The sequence below is a fragment of the Schistocerca cancellata genome, chromosome 8 (genome assembly GCF_023864275.1).
Source record: "Schistocerca cancellata isolate TAMUIC-IGC-003103 chromosome 8, iqSchCanc2.1, whole genome shotgun sequence".
NCBI lineage: Eukaryota > Metazoa > Arthropoda > Insecta > Orthoptera > Acrididae > Schistocerca > Schistocerca cancellata.
Window position 1 is genome coordinate 246,158,053 of NC_064633.1, and position 21,467 is coordinate 246,179,519.

General features: G+C 45.3%; 1 protein-coding gene across 1 annotated transcript in view; it reads left to right on the forward strand.

Annotated features, from left to right (window-relative positions):
* The window catches only part of LOC126094807 (ankyrin repeat and LEM domain-containing protein 2), a gene marked incomplete in the record, with an annotated part of 116,271 nt that overhangs the window by 86,556 nt on the left and 8,248 nt on the right, over positions 1-21,467 (forward strand). Inside the window, 2 exon segments of the mRNA XM_049909378.1 lie at positions 1,369-1,404; positions 1,502-1,646. Of these exon segments, the coding sequence (XP_049765335.1) occupies positions 1,369-1,404; positions 1,502-1,646 (181 nt within the window).

Below are 21,467 nucleotides of genomic sequence, written 5' to 3' on the forward strand. Positions count from 1 at the left end.
ACTTCTGGTCTATTGTGTCTGAAAATTGCCTCAAATTTCTTACAAATACTTCTGAAACAATATTGTCTTGCACTCTTTGCTCAGATTATTAGTCCTAGAGGAAAAAAAATTACTGGGGCATTTGTTGTAGGAAATTTAATGTAGTCCAGTTTTGTAGTGGGATACGTTTATGCTAGAGGTGCAGCAGTTTTAGAGTTATTCAAGAAAATACATAAAAATGACCTTCAGATGCACCCTCTCCCACATCTGCACACCACCTGTCAAGATTTTTGATGTGTTGCTCAAGGCACTCCCTCCCACAACAATAGAAAAATTTGTGATTACACAAATTATTTCTCACATTCGACCTTTTTTGTTCATCATTAACTAGGTTATTATGCCACTGGCTTGATCAACTGTTTTGTTAAGATTACTAACTTAACTTTTCTCTTGAGACTAATGAAAAAATGTCTACTGTAAACATTATTCACAAACTTATTATTTTTTCAATTTGATCTAAACTTAACCCTTACATGCACATTAGTTTCATAGTAACAAACCAGAGGAAAAAAGATTTACTTGTTAATTTTATGCTATCAAAAGCCACAAAATTGAGAGGTAAAATTTACGTAAACATCAGTGTTACAATTTGTAAGTGCAGGACTAAACTGGTGGTGTAATAGCCCAGTCAATGAAGCCCAATAAAGGTTGAGTGTTGGAAATAATTTATGTAGTCGCAAACTTTTATCTGATGGTAATGGAAGAAGCGCTGTAAACACATACTAAAAAATCCTGACCATTTGGGATGAGTGCAGGGGTGGCAGTGCATTTGAAGGTCACTTTCGTATATTTTTCTTGAATAACTCAAAAACCACTGTGTCTAGCAAAAATGTATACCAGTACAGAATTTAACTAGATTAAATTTACTACAAGAAAGGTCCTATTCTCTCTCTCTCTCTCTCTCTCTCTCTCTCTCTCTCTCTCTCTCTCTCTCTCTCTCTCTCGGACCGATAATTTGCTTGCAGAGAGTGAGAGAATATTGAAACTGTCACATGACACACATGTGCTGTAGCTTAGGTTGTTTGTGTAGCCCAGTTTGAGGTGGTTTCCTGACTTGATAGAAGTGTCCTATATTAAACCATAAGTCTATACCACTGTGTGACATAAACAGTTATTGTTTACACCTTGTGTGTGTGTGTGTGTGTGTGTGTGTGAGAGAGAGAGAGAGAGAGAGAGAGAGAGAGAGAGAGAGAGAGAGAGAATATTGATCCCTTCTTGGCACTCTTCTAACACACCTGCACCTTCCCTCTCTATTGCCCACCATGCCCCCAGTAGTTGGTCTCATTTAATTGTACTTGATGAAAATTAATTTTTACTAATTTCTTGCAGGTGACGATAACTTTGAGAAGCATTGTGAACATAAAGGTAATGTGCTAAGCTTTTGTTTCCATACAATTACATTAGTAAAACTGTGCTTGGTGGAAAGATGAGTTTTAATTTTTGCATTTCTTTTGCAATATAGAACTTGCTGGTGGAGGCAGTGGTGATGTTGACAATGACGGGAATCCCAGTGATGACGATAAGTTCTTCACTCCTCCGGGTTCTCCTCATGATTCCATTGAAGAATTTGCTGATGTTTCAGATGGTGAAAATGTATTTATAGAGGGGTAAGAAATCTCTCTTTCAATCTGTGAATGTTAAACACATCACAGTACGTTATTAAGAGTTGCTTTGTTAGTCATTTGAAACAATGGATTTGCATTTTGTACAACTTTTCCTTGTTTTCTTCATATCCACTGCATTGTTTCTTTCATTTTATTTTTAAAACCTTTCCTTGCTAAGCCATTTTGATTGCATCTATGTTCATTTCAGAATGGTGAGTTAAATAACTCTATAAAAAGTAATATCAAACACTGGCAAATCCAGGCTGGAATAATGAGAATATTATGAAAAGTACAGATTGCTACTCACCATGCAGAGGATATGCTCTGTCGCATTGAGCTTTCGGCTGAAAGGGCTTCATTCAATGTAGAAAACAATCATACATTCACACAATAAAACTTGCTCACACAGGACCACTGTCTCTGGCAGCCGAGGCCATATGTGTACAGCAACTGTGCCTAATGACGGAAGCAATTTGTCGATTGAGGGGGGGGGGGGGGGGGGGCAGGGGGTAAGGAGGCGGCTCAGGTGGGGAGGAAGAGGGATAGCAGAGGCTGGGTGGGGGAAATGGTAGTATGCTTGTGACGCATGCAGGGACATGATGAAGCAGGCTAGTGCTGCTAGGTGCAGGTGCAGGGAAGGGGAGTAGAAAAAGAAGAAAAGTGCAGGAAGAGAAAGGGTAGGGGATAGATGTGTGAAGGACAAGGACTAGCGAATGTTGAGACCAGGGAGGTTATGGGAATGTGCAAGTCAGAAAAGCTCGTGCTGAGAGGAAGGTTCCAGATGGCACAGGCTTTGAAGCAATTATTGAAGTGAAGTACAGGCGGGTAGTCCAGCTGTCTTGGCCACATTTTGTCAGAGTCCATTGAAGCAGACAGGCAGCTTGTTGGTTGTTATGCCCACATGGAAAGCAGCACAGTGCTTGCAGCTTGTCTGGTATATCATATGACTGCTTTCACAGATAGCCCTGCCTTTGAAGTGAGTCACAAGGGGAGTGGGACTGTGGGAGGTGGTAGGGAGGAGAGACAAGATGCTGGAGATGTTTCTGTATAAGGTTAGGAATGTAATTTCAGTCAGTGAAGGCCTCGGTATACTTGGTATACTTGGAGAGGTACTGCTGGTCACTACAGATGTGATAGCCATGGGTAGTTGGGCTGTATGGAAAGGACTTCTTGGTATGGAATGAGTGTCAGCTATTGAAGTGGAGGTATTGCTAGTGTTTGGTTTGTTTGATATGGATTTAGGTACCAGTCTGTCCATCTTTTAGGTGAAGGTCAACATCAAGGAAAGCAGCTCGTTGGATTGGAGAAAACCAGGTGAAGCAAATGGGAGAGGAGGTGTTGACATGAACAGTTTGGCATAGGATGGTGCCATGTGGGTGCTCATTCCTGTACCCTGGATCTGTTTGTAGGTGATGCCTTCAAAGATTAAGCACCCACACTCCTACTTTCTTCATGCTTCCTAAAGTCCATGAAGCTACCACTTAGGTTAATCCATTATGGCTACTTATTGTGTCCCCATGTGGGAATCTCTGCTCGCATGGACCAACATCTTCAGCCTATTACCTGTAACTTACCCTCCCTCCACTGACTCTCCACAGTTCCTGTTCCTTTACCATATGGTGCTCTTATTATCACAATTGATGCTACCTCCCTCTACACTAACATCTCTAATGCTCCTATTGAAGACTACCTTCCCCAACACCTGACAGATTCCAAACCTACAACCTCCTTCCTGGTCACCATGACCAACTACATTTTTATCCACAATTACTGCACCTTTGGGTGTATCACCTAGAAACAAATTTGTGGTACAGCAATGGGCATTCACATGACACCATCCTATGCCAATCTATTCAAGTACAATTTAGAGGAATCCTTCCTAGCCACCCAGAATTCCACACATCTTAGTGATCTGGACTGAGTGTGAACTAACCCTTACACATTGCTCCAGAACCTCAACACCTACTCCCTCATTTGCTTCACCTGGTCATCCTCAACCCAACAGACCACTTCCTCCAGACCACTTCCTCCAGACCACTTCCTCCAGACCACTTCCTCCAGACCACTTCCTCCAGACCACTTCCTCCAGACCACTTCCTTGATGTTGCCTCCACCTCAAAAATGGGTAAATCAGTATCTCTGTCCATATCAAACCAACCAACCAACCATCAGCAATACCTTCAATTCAGTAGCTGCCACTCACTCCATTGCATGACGTCCTTTCCATACAGTCTAGCCACCCATGGTCACTGGGTCTGTAGTGACAAGCAGTCCCTCTCCAAATGTACCAAGCTATCACTGAGGCCTTCACAGACAGAAATTTCTCTTCCAACCTCGTACAGAGACAAGTTTCCCAAGCCTTGTGTCTCCAGTCACCTACTACCTTGCACATTCCCAACTCCTCTAGAAGGTTTGGGGGCTAGAACAGATCCAAGGTATTACTGCCCATCATAAGAGGTGACTAAAAGGAGTCTCCTACTTTTCGGCCTATGAAGTTACGGTCCCCTTTTAGGATTTGACCCCCACCTTTAAAAATTCTACCGTAGTGTGGGCCATTTGGGGAAGGAAACCTCACGCGGTGCATCATGTATCCAAAGTGCGCTGAGACCTTCTACACCTATTATTGTAATGCACCCATAACCCAGCCTTTTGGGCAAGGACACATAATGGCATGCTTAATTTACATCCATTGTGGACTGTCCTCTACTGTACCCACGATAATAATGGATTCTTCATTTACATCCAATATCCAGCATGGTAGCCAGCCCGTGATGGGGGTCATCATATACCCTTTCGTTTGTAGCCCCCTGACAGCACAGGGCTCACACTGCTGATGCCTGCACTGCTGACTCTCCACGTATGCCAAGGGGTAGATGCTCATCAGCCTGGGGCATTGGGACTCCCAGCAATGGCCATCCTGCCAGATGGCTTCTGCTGTGGCTGGGTGTCATCCATGGAGAGAGCCCCTGTTCGAAGTGGGTGGCATCAGGGTGGATGGCCCGCTATGAAGCAGATGAAGTTGTCCGACACTGGTGTTTGAAAATCTCCAGCATTCTCTAAGAGATGTAAGGTGCAATGTAATGCTAGGAATACGACCCCACATCATTCCCTTCTGTGGCTACACTACAGGAGGAATGTAAGAGTAAAGATCAAGGAGAGGCATATTCTCCCCAATACTTAGTTTGTGCAAAGTCTGATGGAGAATCTCTTATGACAATCCAGCCTCTGTTTTTCATCTAGATCTTAGCTAACAAGTTTGCGGAAACTGCAGGAATGTCCAAAATGCAGAAGGGTCAATATTGATAAAAACAGCATCCCCTGCCCAGTCACATGCATTGCTCACCTGTGCCAAGCTGGGTGATGCCTCAGTTTCCTTCAGCCCCCACCCCCCTCCAATTAAGAGCTTAAACATGGTTCAGGGGATTACTTCCATCAAGATCTCCTATTGCAGTCTGATGACTAGTTGCACGCCTGTATAGAAGGCCCTAAGGACAACAGTCTTGCTACCGGTGCCTTCATCTCAGCCTTGAGTGCGATTCATTTCATGAAAAGGTCAATGTGATGGTATACTGGTGTGACGTTAACCCTATGTTCCTCCCCCTATGCATTGTTTCAAATGCTGTAAATTTGTGCACATGTCCTCTCGATGTAACACCGGCTCCATGTCAGGAATGAGGATGTCAGTCACACGACCATTCCTTGTGCCCCTCCACCCATTGGTGTCCACTGCAGAGAGCACCATTCTTTCTGTTTACCAGGCTGCACTGTTTATCAGAAAGAGAGGATGATGATGGAATATACGACACTGGACAGGCTGATCTACACAGAGGCAACAAAGAAATACGACCATCTTAACCCTGTGTGCTTGACATCATCATCATCATGTTACGGCAATGATGTCGCACTTTATGAAAACAACATCCCCATCAACTATGCCTCTTACAGTGCCCCCCCCCCCCCCCCCCCTCCTAGGGCAGCCAGACTATACCTGCCCCCTTGAGGGTTGGGGACACTCCTCCTCCCATTGGTCCCTTCCCACTTACTTCAGGAGCAATTGCCCCCCCCCCCCCCCCCAAGCCATCAGGGACATCTGTCCACATTCCTCGGCTGGAGAAGCAACCTCTTTCTCCTGTTTCTCTCACCTGGAAGGGGTCCCTCGGGACACAACCTTCTGAGGTTTCTGCTGCTGTGAAGCCGTACACGAGCCAGGGGCTGAAGGAGCCACAAGCTGCTGGTCGTAGGGCTTCACGATCATCATCGGTTCCTGAGACCAACTCAGAGCAGCCCACCTGACCAGCAAAACCTAAGGAGAAAAAGAAGCAGCCTATAAAGAAGAAAGAGCTCCCGGTGGCTCCCACACCATCATTTCCGGCAGGCTCCAATTCTGAGGATGAGGTGGAGATCCTAGTGTCCCCCGAGGACATAAATATCCCCGGTGCCTTAGAACCAATGGACACAACCACCACAAGCACTCAACCAGTGGCACTGGTGACCCTGGGGCATAAACTGCCTCCTTGTTCCCTTCATGCCCTCTCAGTACACCAAAAGGTTAATCCTCCAGTCGAATTGCGGCGGTTTTTTCCACTGTGTAGCTGAGTTACCACAACTCTTAAGCACTCCGCCTGCTTTCTGCATTGCTCTTCAGGAAACTTGGTTTCCAGCAATGTGGACACCCACTCTTTGTGGCTATCAGGGATAGTACAAGAACCATAATGACTATGACAGGGTGTCAGGTGGAGTATGTATATATGTCATTTACTCCGTATATAGTTAATCTGTGCCTCACCAAACAACTTTAGAGGCTGTGAGGGTAAGGACAACACAGTATCTTACCGTCTGCAGTGTGTATCTTTCCCCAGTTGGTGAAGTAACTCAAAGTGTATTGGCTGCACTGGTTTCTGAACTCCTCCCACCTGTCCTCATTCTGTGTGCTTTCAATGCCCATAACCCTCTGTGGGATGGAACCATGAGCACTGACCGTGGCAAAGATGTCGAAAATCTGCTGACACAACTTGATGTTTATCTTTTAAATATTGGTGCTCCCACACATCAGTGTAGCAAGTGGCACTTACATGGCCAGTGATTTTTCAGTCTGCAGCCCTGGCCTTCTACCATATCTTCACTGGAGAGTTCATGACAACCTGTGTAGTAGTAATCACTTTCTGATCTTCCTGTCCCAATCCCAGTGTCATTCCACTGGCCGTACAACATCATTAACATCGATATGCAACAGGATGTTGAATCCCTAAACTAAGATTGTCCATGCAAAGTGAAGATTTGGGTTCGCATCCTGATTCAAAACAAAATTTTAATCTTTCATGAAGGGCCAGAAGGACTATAACATTGCCTATGTTACTGAAGAGTGAATGTTCATGATATGGGCCTGTAATTTAGTGGATTACTCCTACTACCTTTCTTGAATATTGGTATCACCTGTGCAACTTTCCAGTGTTTGGGTACGGATCTTTTGTTGAGCGAACAGTTGTATATGATCATTAAGTATGGAGCTAATGCATCAGCATACTCCGAAAGGAACCCAATTGGTATACAGTCTGGACCAGAAGAGTTGCTTTTATGAAGTGATTTATGTTGCTTCACTACTCCGAGGATATTTACTTCTGTGTTACTCATGTTGGTAGCTGTTCTCGATTCAAATTCTGGAATATTTACTTTGTCATCTTTTGTGAAGGCATTTCGTAAGGCAGTGTTTAGTAACTCTGCTTTGGCAGCACTGTCTTTGATAGTATCTCCATTGCTATCACACAGAGAACGCATTGGTTGTTTCTTGTCACTAACATACTTCACATACGACCAGAATCTCTTTGGATTTTCTGCCAGGTTTTGAGACAAAGTTTCATTGTGGAAGCTGTTATAAGCATCTCACATTGAAGTATGTGCTAAATTTTGAGCTTCTGTAAAAGATCGCCAGTCTTGGGGATTTTGTGTCTGTTTAAATTTGGCATGTTTGTTTCGTTGTTTCTGCAACAGTGTTCTATCCTGTTTTGTATAATGAGGAGGATCAGCTCCGTTGTTTGTTAATTTATTTGGTATAAATCTATTTCTTTGAATTCAAGCCACATCTGGTCTACACTTAATATGAACTAACTGCTCAAAATAATTTTCAGAGAATGTGTTTAGCACAATTTTGGATGATATTTTATTCATACCTCCAGAATTAAACATGTATTTTCGCCAACATATTGAGGGTAAATTAAGGTCGTCACCATCTATTATCGTATGAGTCACGTACGTGTTTGAAATCAAACTCAAGTTTTCTTTGAACCTTTCAACAACTGTATCATCGGAACTTGGAGGTCGGTAAAAGGATCCTATTATTATTATTATTATTTTATTCTGGTTGCCAACAATGACCTCTGCCCATAATAACTCACAGGAAGTATCTACTTCAATTTTGAGACAAGTTAAACTACTACCAACAGCAACAAACACACCACCACCACCGTGTTTAGCCTATCCTCTCGGAACACCGTTAGGTTCTTCGCAAAAATTTCGGCTGAGCTTATATCCGGCTTTAGCCAGCTTTCAGTGCCTATAACGATTTGAGCATCAGTGCTTTCTGTTAGCGCTTGGAGCTCTGGTACTTTCCCAACCCAGCTACGACAATTTACAACTATTATACCAGTGGTTCCTGTATCTACGTTCTCCCTGTGTTCGGCCTGCACCCTTTGTGACTGAAGCCCTTCTTGTGTTTTTCCGAGACCCTCTAACCTAAAAAACCGCCCAGTCCACGCCACACAGCCCCTGCTAACCTTGTAGCCACTTCCTGCGCATAGTGGACACCCGATTTATTCAGTGGAACCTGAAACCCAACCACCCTTTGGTACGAGTCGAGGAATCTGCAGTGTAGACGGTTGCAGAACCGTCTGAGCCTCTGATTCAGACCCTCCACTCGGGTCTGTACCAGAGGTCCGCAATCAGTCCTGTCGACTATGCTGCAAATGGTCAGCTCAGAGAGAACCTCTTCTGATCCAAATTGACACACATCATTGGTACCGACTTGAGCAACCACCTGCAGTTGGCTGCACCCTGTGCTCTTCATGGCATCTGGGAGGACCCTTTCCGTATCTACACTGATGGCTCAATGGTAGATGGTCATGCTGGCTTCGCTCATGCTCCTGCTGGACATACTGAACAGCGCTCCTTGCCAGATGGCTGCAGTGTATTCACTTCAGAGTTGGTAGCCATCTTTCACTCTCTCTTGAGCATATCTGCTCCTTCATTGGTGAGTCCTTCCTCATCTGTAGTGACTCCTTAAGCACCAGTGCTATCCTCACCATCCTTTGGTAATGACTATCTTGGGGTCTGTTTATGCCCTCGAACAACATGGACATTCGGTGGCCTTCATCTGGATCCCTGGGCATGTTGGAATCGCGGGAAATGTGCTTGCTGACAGTCTGCCCAAAATAGGCTACCAGTAAACCGTCTCTGGAGATCAGCACACTGGAAACTGATCTCCAATCAGTATTGCACCATAAAGTTTTCAGGATCTGGAATACCGAATGGCACATGATAACTATGCCCAGTAAATTATGTGCTATGAAGGAGACAACAAATATGTGGAGGTCATCCATGCAAGCCATGGGACTCCATTGTCCTTTGCCAATTCTGCAACAGACATATTGGCTGACTCATGGTCATCTCCTCCATCGTTAGGACCTAACCCAGTGTTGCTGCAGTTCTCAATGGACAGTAGTCCGTATCTTGTTGGGCTGTCCCATCTAGCTGCCCTGAGGCAGACTTTTAACCTTCCTGATGCGCTACCTTGGTGTTAGGTGACAGTGCCTCAACAGCTGATCTGGTTTTATGGTTTATGCAAGAGGGGGGGGGGTGTATCTCTCAGTCTAAGGGTGAGTGCCAGGCATTATCTCCCAGGCCCTCACACTACCTGCATTTTAACTCTTTTTCATTTCCTCTGATGCTGTCTGTTCGACTTGGAGTTTGTCTATTCACCCTCTGTTTTTCTCTTGCCTAGTGGTTTTAGGCTGGAGATTTTAGTGTGTTGCAGAGTGGTTGACTCATTCCTTTTTATTCTTGCAATCAGCCAGCCAAGGCCATCTGCTATATTGTTTCGACACCTACTGCTTTTTTCCTTTTAGTTAATGTTTCCAATTTTGGCTTGCTACTCTCGTTTTCTCCTTCATTGTGGTCACACACACAGTTCTACGCATTTTGTTTCTTCGCCTTATTTCAGGTGACGGGATTCTTTTGGGGTATAGTTTTAATCCAAGACCTGTGTAATTAAGGAAAAAGGGACTGATAACCTCTCAGTTTAGTCCCTTTAATCTACAAACCAAGTAACCAGCCATTCCCAATGTTCAGCCACAAAGGAGCACTCCCCCTCAAGACTCAGTACTACACAGGACTGGAGCAACCGAATTACATTTCCTGGCAAGGTTTGATCTGTTACTCGTCGTTCCGGAAACGAGGGATACCCTACCCATTATCCACCTCACCTGTCCCACAGTGGCATTCCACCATCCACTGAACCTACACAATATTCTTATCTATGCCTACTACACCCCTGCTCCCAACCCCTTGCCTCATGCCTCATTCCCCTGCAAAAGACCTAGAGGCAATATTTGTCCCATACATCTTACCACCACCACCACCACCACCACCACCACCACCACCACCACCACCTACTCCTACTCCTACTCCTACACTCCTACTCCTCCAGTCCGGTCACAGGCATCACTTATCCCATCAAAGGTAGGACTACCTGTGAAAGCAGTCACATGCTGTACAAACTAAGGTGCAATAATTGTGCTCCTCTTCATGTGGACATGATAACCAAAAGATTAGCTGTCCACATGGATTGCCATTGAGTAACTGTGGTCCAGAGACAAATGGACCATCCAATTACTAAACATGCTGCCAAACACAACATGCTTCACTTCAACGACTGCTGCACAGCCTGTACCATCTGGATCCTTCCTACCAATACTCACTGCAATATATCCTACGTTCTTGTACTTAATCTGGCCTCAGTCTTCACTGGTCTCTGTCCCTTATCGACCTATTCCCTTCCTTAATCTCACTCCAGCACTCCACAGCTTTCTATTCCACCAGCACATCTACTTGTCTCTTCTCGCCCCCCCCCCCCCCCCAATCGCCACTTCCTTCTCTTCCACCCGCCCCCATCCCAAACCACCCATCTGCACCTAGCAGCCCTGCCCTATCCCCACCACACCCCTGCCTGCTCCCACAAGCAGCACTACACTCTCCCCCACTCATCCATTGCTATCCCTCCCCCTCCCTTCTCCAGCCTCCTCCTTATCCCCACCACCCACATATGGCTTCTCATATCAGGCACAATTGCTGTATGCCTCAGTGGCCAGGAACAGTGGTCATGTGTTTCTGAGCTGTGCCTTTGTGAATGTGTGTGTGTTTTCTACTTTAAAAAAAGGCTTTTTGACTAAAAGCTCAAATATCTAGCTGTCTTTTTGTTGTGACTGTCTGAGTCTCATTGTCTCCTCTATGTGGTGAGTAGCAACCTATCATTTTCATAATATTGTCTATAAGAAATATACTTGAAATGAGTGCATTCGTGAACACTTCATCTCACAATGAGGGAATGAACATTCACTCTTCAGTAACCTAGGCAATGTTATAGTCTTCTGGCCCTTCATGAAAGATTAAAATTTTGTTTTGAATCAGGATGCGAACCCAAATCTTCACTTTGCATGGACAATCTTAGTTTAGGGATTCATAAAAATATATCCTGACTTCTTCCTTTGATTTGAATGGAAAAGTAATGCTACAGTATATCCAGCTCTTCCTCATGAAGTGTTCTCCTTTAACTTAGTGTTGATTTATGTTAAGTCTGCATCATACTTCCAAAAAGTTCAGGGACTGATTTTATTCCTGGTGTATAAGTGATGCCAGGACAGTAACCATGGTGGCAGCTGTGGTGTTTTTATGTGTGTTGGCTCGATGGTGATGGCTGTCACAGACTGGTTGACATGGAACAGTGTCCGTCGATCAAGGCGACTCCAATCTGTAACTATAAAAAACAAACTCCTCGCTTGGTTGATTAGTTTCAGACACTATCTCCCTTAGACTGATATCAGCATATCAATGTAGCAGCACACCGGAATATGTAAGCAGCCCTTGTTTAAAATTGAAGCACTGATGTTCGAAGTCTGTCGGTCTTCTTTACTTTGAACCCACATTGTGACTACACCACTCAATACCGCAACAACTCCTTTTATCTGAATCAATTAACCAAATATGCTTTGCGTGTTCGCAACAGGCCAATAAGCTTACGCGAACTTGATAACTGTAATTGTTATGCCCGGTTTTCGAATGAGTGTTGAAACGCGGATAATAGGATGTCTTGAATTATAAAGTCCACCACTCAAGGTGATGCTACATCATAGTTGTGAGAGGATGTTGATTTATTAATTAATATAGCGTCATTAAGGTGTTGCTACAGTGTTAATTCAACAACTAATATTACGTAATTCCAGAGATAAAATACTCTTCTGACAATGTACAGGAAGCGTTGTATTTCGGTGTAAACTTGCTGTTCACTGTTAATAAAATCACTAAATCACCTTTAACTTCTGCTTTCTCTCAAGAAATAGTTAATTTCACAATTACACAGTAAATCTCCATTAAATGACGTAGCTGACACAAATCATTAAGGTTATATTGGAGTTTATTGAACTTTGTAATTATTTAAACCTGCACTGAAAACACACCGATCTGTCATTCAGGTTCTTGAACTATTTGCATGAGCTATTCTAACATTGACTACACCTTCCGACAACACGGCTTAACTGTAAGTTCTTCGTGCTCGCGTAGCTGTTCCCTACTCAAGGCTAATAATAGATTTTATGTCAGCGGTTGGTATATTGCTGTGTCCTTTGATGTTCGTGACAATCGTGGATCATGAAGGCTAAATCCCAGCGGTAATCGAGTATCACACGATTTACTTTTCTTTGACATATAATAACTGTTCCGTTGTCTGGCGAAACCGTAAATGTTGTTTTACTTCAGTTGGAAATTCTGACTAGTATGTCAAGTTGATACTGGAAAACTTTTAAAATTTCATATCGATACCAGAGAAGGAAAGTTGCTACTCACCATATAGTGAAAATGCTGAGTCGCGATAGGCACAATAAAAACATTCACACAATAAAAGCTTTCAGCCATTAAGGCCTTTGTCAGCAGTAGACACACATACACATACACACTCACATAAACGCAACGTGCACACGTATCTGCAGTCTCTGAGAGCTGAGACCACACACTCAGCTGGGTCCGAAGGATAATCAGGTTGCCACCGGTGCCTTCATCTTGGCCTTTGAGGGTGATACATTGCCCGAGAAGGTCAAGGTGATGGTCTACTGGTGTGATGTTAAGCCCTACATCCCCCCCCCCCTCCCCCCTTGCAGTGCTTTAAGTGCTGGAAGTTCGGCCATATGTCTTCCCACTGTACTTCCAGCATCACATGCCGAGATTGCGGACGCCCATCACATCCCAATACTCCATGTGCCCGCCTCCCATCTGTGTCAGCTGTGGAGAACACCATTCACCTTGCTCGCCTGACTGCAAGATTCTCCAGAAAGAAAGGAAAATCATGGAGTACAAGACCCTGGACAAACTGACCTACACTGAGGTTCAGAGAAAATTTGAGTGCCTGCATCCTGTGTGTATGACATTGTCTTACGCCGCTGCTACAACAGTTCTGGAACCATCGGCTCCGCCAACTCAGGTCGCCTTTCAGAGCCAGAAGACTACACCTGCCCCCTAGATGGTTTGGGACATTTCCCTCCCTGTTGCTCCTGTACCACCTACTTTGGGAGCAAACACCCCCCCCCCCCCCCCCCTTTCCCTGGAGGCACCTCATAACTTTTAAACAGCAACAGCTCCGTGCCGGTATTTGCTACCTTATCAAACAACAGAAGAAGGAGTGTTAGCCACATGTCACCTTCCCAAGTCTGGGCAAAGTCCAAACGTCTTTTTGGGTACCAGGCCCAAACAACTGTCCCCGGTATTACCATAAATGGCAAGTTATGTACCGACGCAAATGCTATTGCCGAGCTCTATGCTGAGCACTTTGCTAGAGCCTCTTCGTCGGAAAATTAACCCCCAGCCTTTCGCACACTCAAACAGCGGCTGGAAGGGAACGTCCTCTCATTCACTTCATGCTGCAGTGAATCCTATAACGCCCCATTTACAGAGTGGGAGCTCCTCATTGCCCTTGCACATTGCCCCGACACAGCTCCTGGGCCTGATTGCATCCATAGCCAGATGATTAAACATCTCTCATCTGACTACAAGCGACATCTTCTCATCATCTTTAATCAGATCTGGTGCGATGGCATCTTTGCATCGCAGTGGCGGGAGAGCACCATCATTCTGGTGCTAAAACCGAGTAAAAACCCGCTTGATGTGGATAGCTTTCGGCCCATCAGCCTCACCAATGTTCTTTCTAAGCTGCTGGAACGTATGGTATGTCGGTGGTTGGGTTGGGTCCTGGTGTCACTCTACCACTGATAATCTTTTGTCCATCGAGTCTGCCATCCGAACAGCCTTTTCCAGATGGTAACACCAGATTGCTGTCTTTTTTGACTTACATAAAGCATACGACATGACTTGGCGACATCATATCCTTGCCATATTGTATGAGTGAGATCTCCAAGGACCACTACCGATTTTTATCCTAAACTTCCATGTCCAAGTTGGTGACTCCCATAGTTCCATACATATCCAAGAGAATGGAGTCCCGCAGGGCTCTGTATTGAGTGCCTCTATTTTTAGTGGCCATTAACGGTCTAGCAGCAGCTGTCGGGCCCTCTGTCTCACCTTCTCTGTATGAAGACGGCTTCTGCATTTTGTACTGCTGCTTCAGTACTGTTGTTGCTGAGCAGTGCATCCAAGGAGCCATCCACAGGGCGCAGTGTTGGGCTCTAGCCCACGGCTACCAGATTTCAGCTGCAAAGTCATGTGTCATGCATTTCTGTTGGTGTCGTGCCATTCATCCGGAACCCACACTTTATCTTAATGATGATCCACTCACTTTAGTGGAGACATATCAATTCCTAGGACTGGTTTTTGGCGCTCGATGGACTTGGTTCCCTCATCTTCGTCAGCTTAAGCAGAAGTGCTGGCAGCAACTCAGTGCCCTCCGTTGCTTGAGCAACATCAGTTGGGGTGCAGATCGCAGTCTGCTGCTGCAGCTCTACAGAGACCTTGTCCAATCCCGAATTGACTATGGGAGTGTGGTTTATGGTTTGGCAGCGCCTTCAACATTGCATTTACTTGACCCTGTGCACCACTGTGGGGTTCGATTAGCGACAGGAGCTTTTAGGACAAGTCCGGTGACAAGCTTACTGGTGGAGGCAGGTGTCCCTCCACTGCAGATCAGACGTGCGCAACTGCTCACCAGTTACGCAGCACACATTCATAGTTCCCCTGAGCATCTGAATTACCATCTCCTTTTCACATCCACAGCAGTCCATCTCCCCCATCAGCAGCCCAGATCGGGGCTCACGATTGCAGTTTGTGTGTGTCCCTTCTCTCCAAACTGGAGTCCTTTCCTTTACCGCCTCTACTTACTGTCCGTTCACGTACGCCTCCATGGTGTACGCTTTAGCCGCAACTTCATCTGGACCCTTTGCATGACCATAAGGACTCCATTCACCCCACCTCCGCTGTCACTTCCTCTCGATTCTTGACGTGTTCTGGGGCTCAGAAGTGGTCTACACTGACGGCTCAATGGCTGATGGTCACGTAGGCTTCACATATGTTCATGGAGGACACTTTGAGCAGCACTCCTTGCCAGTTGGTTGCAGTGTTTTCACTGCAGAGCTGGCGGCCATATCTCGTGCTCTTGAGTACATCCGCTCATGCCCTGATGAGTCATTTCTCCTGTGTACTGACTCACTGAGCAGCCTACAAGATATTGACTAGTGCTACCCTCGCCATCTTCTGGTAGCGTCCCTTCAGGAGTCCATCTATGCCCTGGAACAGTCCATCCGTTCCGCGGTGTTGGTATGGACCCCAGGACACGTCGGAGTCCGCAGCAACGAACTTGCCGACAGGCTGGCCAAACAGGCGACGCGGAAACCACTTCTGGAGATAGGCATCTCCAAAGCTGACCTGCATTCTTTCTTACACCGCAGGGTTTTCCGGCTTTGGGAGACGGAATGGCATAACAGCAGGCACAACCAACTGTGTGTCATTAAGGAGACTATGAATGTGTGGAAGTCTTCTGTGCAGACCTCTCCCAGGATATCAGTTGTCCTCTGCCGACTCCGCATTGGCCATACTTGGCTAACTCATGGTTACCTACTCCGTCGCAAGGACCCACCTCAGTGTCGCTGTGGACTGCCCACTTTTAGCCACTCTGAGGTAGACTTTTAACTTTCACAGCACCCTGCTTTCGGTGTCGTGCGACAATGCCTCCACTGCAGCTTTAGTTTTACGTTTTATCTGTGAGAGTGAGTTTTATACTTCTATGTAGGTTTTAGCGCATGTCCTTTGTATCTCTGTGTCCTCCACCCTAGTGCTTTTAGGGTGGAGGTTTTAATGTGTTGCAGAGTGGCTGGCTTTCCCTCTTTATTCTTGTGGTTGGCCAGCCACTGTAATCTGCTTTCATGTTTTACTCTCTTCTGTTTCTAGAATCTCTCTCTTGTTTTCTTGTCCTCTTTTGCTCCTTTTAGTATTCGATGCCTTCCCTTCATTCTTGTGTCTTTTCCTTTCTTTCCGTTTTGTGTTACATGTTTTGTCCATTTTATTCTCACCCTTGCGGCGTTGTTTTATTAGGAACAAAGTGACTGATGACCTCATAGTTTGGTCCCTTCTCTCTCTTTAAACCAACCAACCAACCAATCAAGACAGTCCCCAGAATGTTTTGCAGAAGACAGAAATGTGTGCAGAGAACAAAAAAGATGATGCATGGATGCCTGCTGCAGCTTGACAGCATAATAAACATTGAATTTAGTGTAACGTACAAGTTGAGCAACATCTCAAGACTTTTCTGACAGTTTCACAAGGTTGTGTGAATGTTGTGTGCATTGTACTCAGTTTTGGGGGTGGGGGGAGAGACTGTGGAACATCTGAAGCAATAAAACCACTATCTTAACTTCATTCTTCATTAATCCAGTCTCTCAACTTTTTGGACTGATATGGTGTATTGTTACAAACAGATAAGAAAGTTCAATCCGATCATTTACCATATGCAGCACTCAACATTTGCGCATATGTTTACAGTGCTGATTCTTTCAGTCCTGTATGAGACATTGATATGGATATAGTATATTTTGTATAATAAGTTATTATCTTGTTTTGTTCCTTGATGGAAGGTTAAATAGTTTACGAAAGCTGGTTTTCTGCATAGAATATGCAATGTCAATAATCTTTGATTACTGCAGACTATAGACTCATTTCTTATGAATTCATTGCAATGTGCTAAGCCTCACATAAATTGCATTTTCCACTGAAAGATGGTGATTGTTTTCTATATTTGGTAAAGTAATGGAAGTAGGCCTATTGTGAAACTGGTTTGTTATGATATTTATCTCCCTGATGATAAAGATTTGGTTTTAAAGTTTGTTCCGAAATGGATCAGGACAGTAGAAAGGTTTATTAGGCAACTGTAACTAGAGGCATTTGCATGAAGTATGCCCACACAATTTGTGTGTTTCTGCCAGATCGATCATAATTTCCAGTAGCCATACCATGCAGAAAGCGCAGGTGTTTTGTTTGGGGAAAGAGCTCAGAGATGATTTGGGAAAGCAGCATGATGTTACTGCTCAGAACACTAGCTTTGTTAGCCTATACTCTGACATCCAGCCATTTATAAAGACACTGCTATATGCATTCACACAAAATCCTACACTCCCTATTATCATAAAACTATACATTGCTGTAAATAAAACTGATTTTGTACAAAACAAAAATTAAACAATGGGAACTCCAGGTAGGTATATCAACAGTATTGAGAAAAGGATAAATTGCTACTCACCTTAAAGATGATCATCTGAGCTGCAGACAGGCACAACGAAAAGACAGTCACACATCTTGGCTTCTGGCCATAGCCTTCTTCAGCAAAGAAAACACACACACACACATTCACACAAGCAAGCACACCTCGAGCACGCATGACCATTTCCACCTGCAGCTCCAATCAAAATATGATTCTCACATGAATAGCAATCTGGAGTGAGGCAGGAAAGGGGAAGGGATAGCAGGGTATGGCTGGAGAGAGAGAAATGTGTTGTCTGGCAGTGCATGCAGGGACTAGAGACTGCCAGAGACAGCTTCTGGATGTAGGGTGCAGGGGAAAAAACGGAAGCGGAAAAGGAGAGGAGCAGGGAAGGGTTAGGACTGGCAGGTATGTGGGCGGAAGGCTGCACACAAAGAGGGTGAGGGAATGTGAAAAGGGAGGAGATGATAGGACAATGGGGCAGAAACTGTTGGGTGGAAGTTGTGGACGCAGTAAGTTACCCTAGGTTGAGGCTGTGATAATTTTGGGAGTGGACAATGTGTTTGAGGATGACTCCCATCTGTGCAGTTCAGAAAATCTGGTTGGTGGTGGTGGATGAGGAGGAGGAGGAGGGCCCAGGTGGCTCAGGTAGAGAAACAGCCATTGACAAAAATGTTGTTTTCAGCTGCATGTTGTGCCACAGTATGGTCTACCTTGCTCTCTCCATAGTTTGGCAGTGGCCGTTCGTACTGGTGGACAGTTGGTTGGTAGTCATACCAATGTAAAAAGCTGTGCAATGGTTACAGCAAAGCTGGTATACAAAATGAAATGGCTATTTTCACAGGTGGCCCAGCTGTTGGTAGGGTAACATAAGCCTGTGAGAAGACTGGAAAGTAAGTGCTGGGTGAATGGATTGGGCAGGTGTTGTACCTGGTTCTTCTGTAGGGTTATGATGACTGTGGCAATGAGATGGGAGTGACATAAGGATGGTCTAGAATGTTGTGGAGTTGGGTAGGTAACAAAAAACCACTTTAGGAGGGGTGGGAAGGATCTTGGGTAACATGTCCCTCATTTCAAGGCATAATGATACCTAATCAAAGCCCTGGCGAAAGATTTGGTTAAGTTGTTCCAGTCCAGGATGGTACTTGGTGATGAAGCGGGCACTCCTTTGTGGCTGGTTGTTGGGGGTGGTGGGAGGAATGGGGGGTATGAGGGAGAAATGATCCGGGAGATCTTTTTGTGCACTAGGTCTGGAGGATAGTACTTGTCTGGGAAGGCCTTAGTGAGACCATCAGCCAACTGAGAAAGGGAATTCTTGTCACTGCAGATATGCTGTCACCAGGTGGCAAGACTCTATGGGATGGAGTTTTTGGTGTGTAAGGGATGGCAGCTGTCAAAATATAGGTACTGGTAATGGTTGGTGAGTTTAATGTGGACATAGGTACTGATGGAGCCATCGGAGAAGGGGACGGCAATGCCAAGGAAGTTGGCATGTTGGATTGAGGGGGACCAGGTGAAGCAGATGGAAGAGAAGGTGAAGCAGATGGAAGAGAAGGTGTTGAGGTTGTGAAGGAATGAGGATAGTGTGTCTTGACCCTGAGTCCAGATAATGAAGATATCATAAATGAGCCTGAATGAGACACCAGGGGTTTAGGATTTTGGGAAGCTAGGAAAGTTCCTTCTAGAGGACACACAAACAAGTTGGCATAGGAGTGTGCCAGGCAGTGCCCGTGGCTGTGCTGCGGATTTGCTTGTATACCTTCCACTCAAAGGCGTAATAGTTACACGTTTGGGTAATGTTGGATTAATCCAGAATGAGGCAGTGGGTTTTGAGTCTGTAGGACGTTGGGAAAGGTAATGTTCAGATGTTGGGAAAGGTAGTGTTCAGGTGTGGCAACACAGTGGACATGAGCCATGTTGATGCACAGGGAAGTGGCATCAACAGTGACCATTAGGGAATCAGGAGGTAAAGTGGTGGGGATGGTGGAGAGTTGGTGAAGGAAGTGGTTGGTGTCTTTGGCACAGAAGGCTAGATAATGTTCAGTTGGGTAGAGGCATTAGTCAATGAGAGCCAAAATTCTTTCAGTGGGGAAACAATAACCAGCCACAGTGGGGCATCAAGGATTGTGAGGTTTGTGGATTTTGGGGGCATGTAGAAGGTGGGTGTGCATGGTGTTGCAATGGTGAGGAGCGAAATGGATTCTGGGGCAGAGGTTCTGGGAAGTGCCTAAGGTTTTAAGCAGGGATTAAAGGTCATGTTGGGCTTCTGGGATGAGATCATTCTGGCAGAGTTTATAGGCGATGAGTCAGACAATTGGCGGAGGTAGTCACTGTGACTCATCACAGCAGTTGTGGAGTCTTCGACCGCAGGTAGGATGATTAGGTCAGGATCTGCTTTGAGACTATTGCCTCCAACACGTCTCCGACGATTGTCTGGTTAAAGGCATATGCGATACTCATTGGTGAAGAGAATGTGATGCCAGTCCTGAGTGATCCATTCAGCATGTTGTTGGGCCCATCGTGCTGCATGGTGTCGTGGTTGCAAAGATGGACCTCACCATGGACATCGGGAATGAAGTTGCGCATCATGCAGCCTATTGCGCCCAGTTTGAGTCGTATCACGACATCCTGTGGCTGCACAAAAATCATTATTCAACATTGTGGCAATGCTGTCAGGGTTCCTCCAAGCAATAATCCATAGGTAGCGGTCATCCACTGCAGTAGTAGCCCTTGGGCGGCCTGAGCGAGGCATGTCATTGACAGTTCCTGTCTCTCTGTATCTCCTCCATGTCCGAGCAACATCGCTTTGGTTCACTCTGAGATGCCTAGACACTTCCCTTGTTGAGAGCCCTTCCTGGCACAAAGTAACAATGTGGATTTGATCAAACTGCTGTATTGGCCGTCTAGGCATAATTGAACTACAGACAACACAAGACATGTACCTCCTTCATGGTGGAATGACTGGAACTCATCAGCTGTAGGACCCCCTCTGTCTAATAAGCGCTTCTCATACATGGGTGACTACATATTTGGGCAGGTTTAGTGACATCTCTGAACAGTCAAAGGGACTGTGTGTGGGATACAATATCCGCAGTCAACGTCTGTCTTTCTTCAGGAGTTCTGGGAACTAAGGTGATGGAAAACTACTTTTTTTTTTTATATGTTTGTGTGAGGTTGGCTTTGGTTAGAGGGAGTGGTGGTGAAGAAGTATTTCCATTGCAGGGATGAAGAGGAGGAGAGTAGGTCTTTGACAACGCCAACAAGATTAAATTTGAGTGTAAGGCTAAAGGTGAAGCCTTTGGATAGGGCTGAAACTTTGTGGGGCTGAGGATTTTGGTGGAAAGGTTGACAACAGTGTTCTGGGATTCTTTGGTCTCTGTATTTGGAATGTTTGTAGGTAGTTTTGGGGGATTTTACAAGTTGAAAAAGTCCGCCAGACGGAGTCTGGTTGCTGTGAGGGTTTGATGATGAGGAGGAGGAGGAATGCTGTCGGTAGGACAGGGCTTGGATAGTAGTGCACCAAGATGGCAGTACGATGTCAGCAGGTTGGATAACTTACGGAGGTGGTCTCTTCCAGCTGCCGGGCAACAAAGGATTCAATTTCAGAGATGTTATGTGTGTAGTAAGGATTGCACAGTAGCAGTATCTAGCGGAGGGAGCAGAAATGGTTCAGGGATGCCTGTGCCATGGAAATGTTTTTGCAGTACCATGTTTCTAAGGGGCTGGGACTGGTAGAATCTGAAAATGTGGAGGTCATTATGAAAGGAGGTGTGGAATCCAGAAAAAAAGTTGGTTCAAGTGTCCATTGTGGCACAGTGTTGGGGAAATGGGAAATTTTGTAGGAAATGGTCAAATGAAGACTGGGT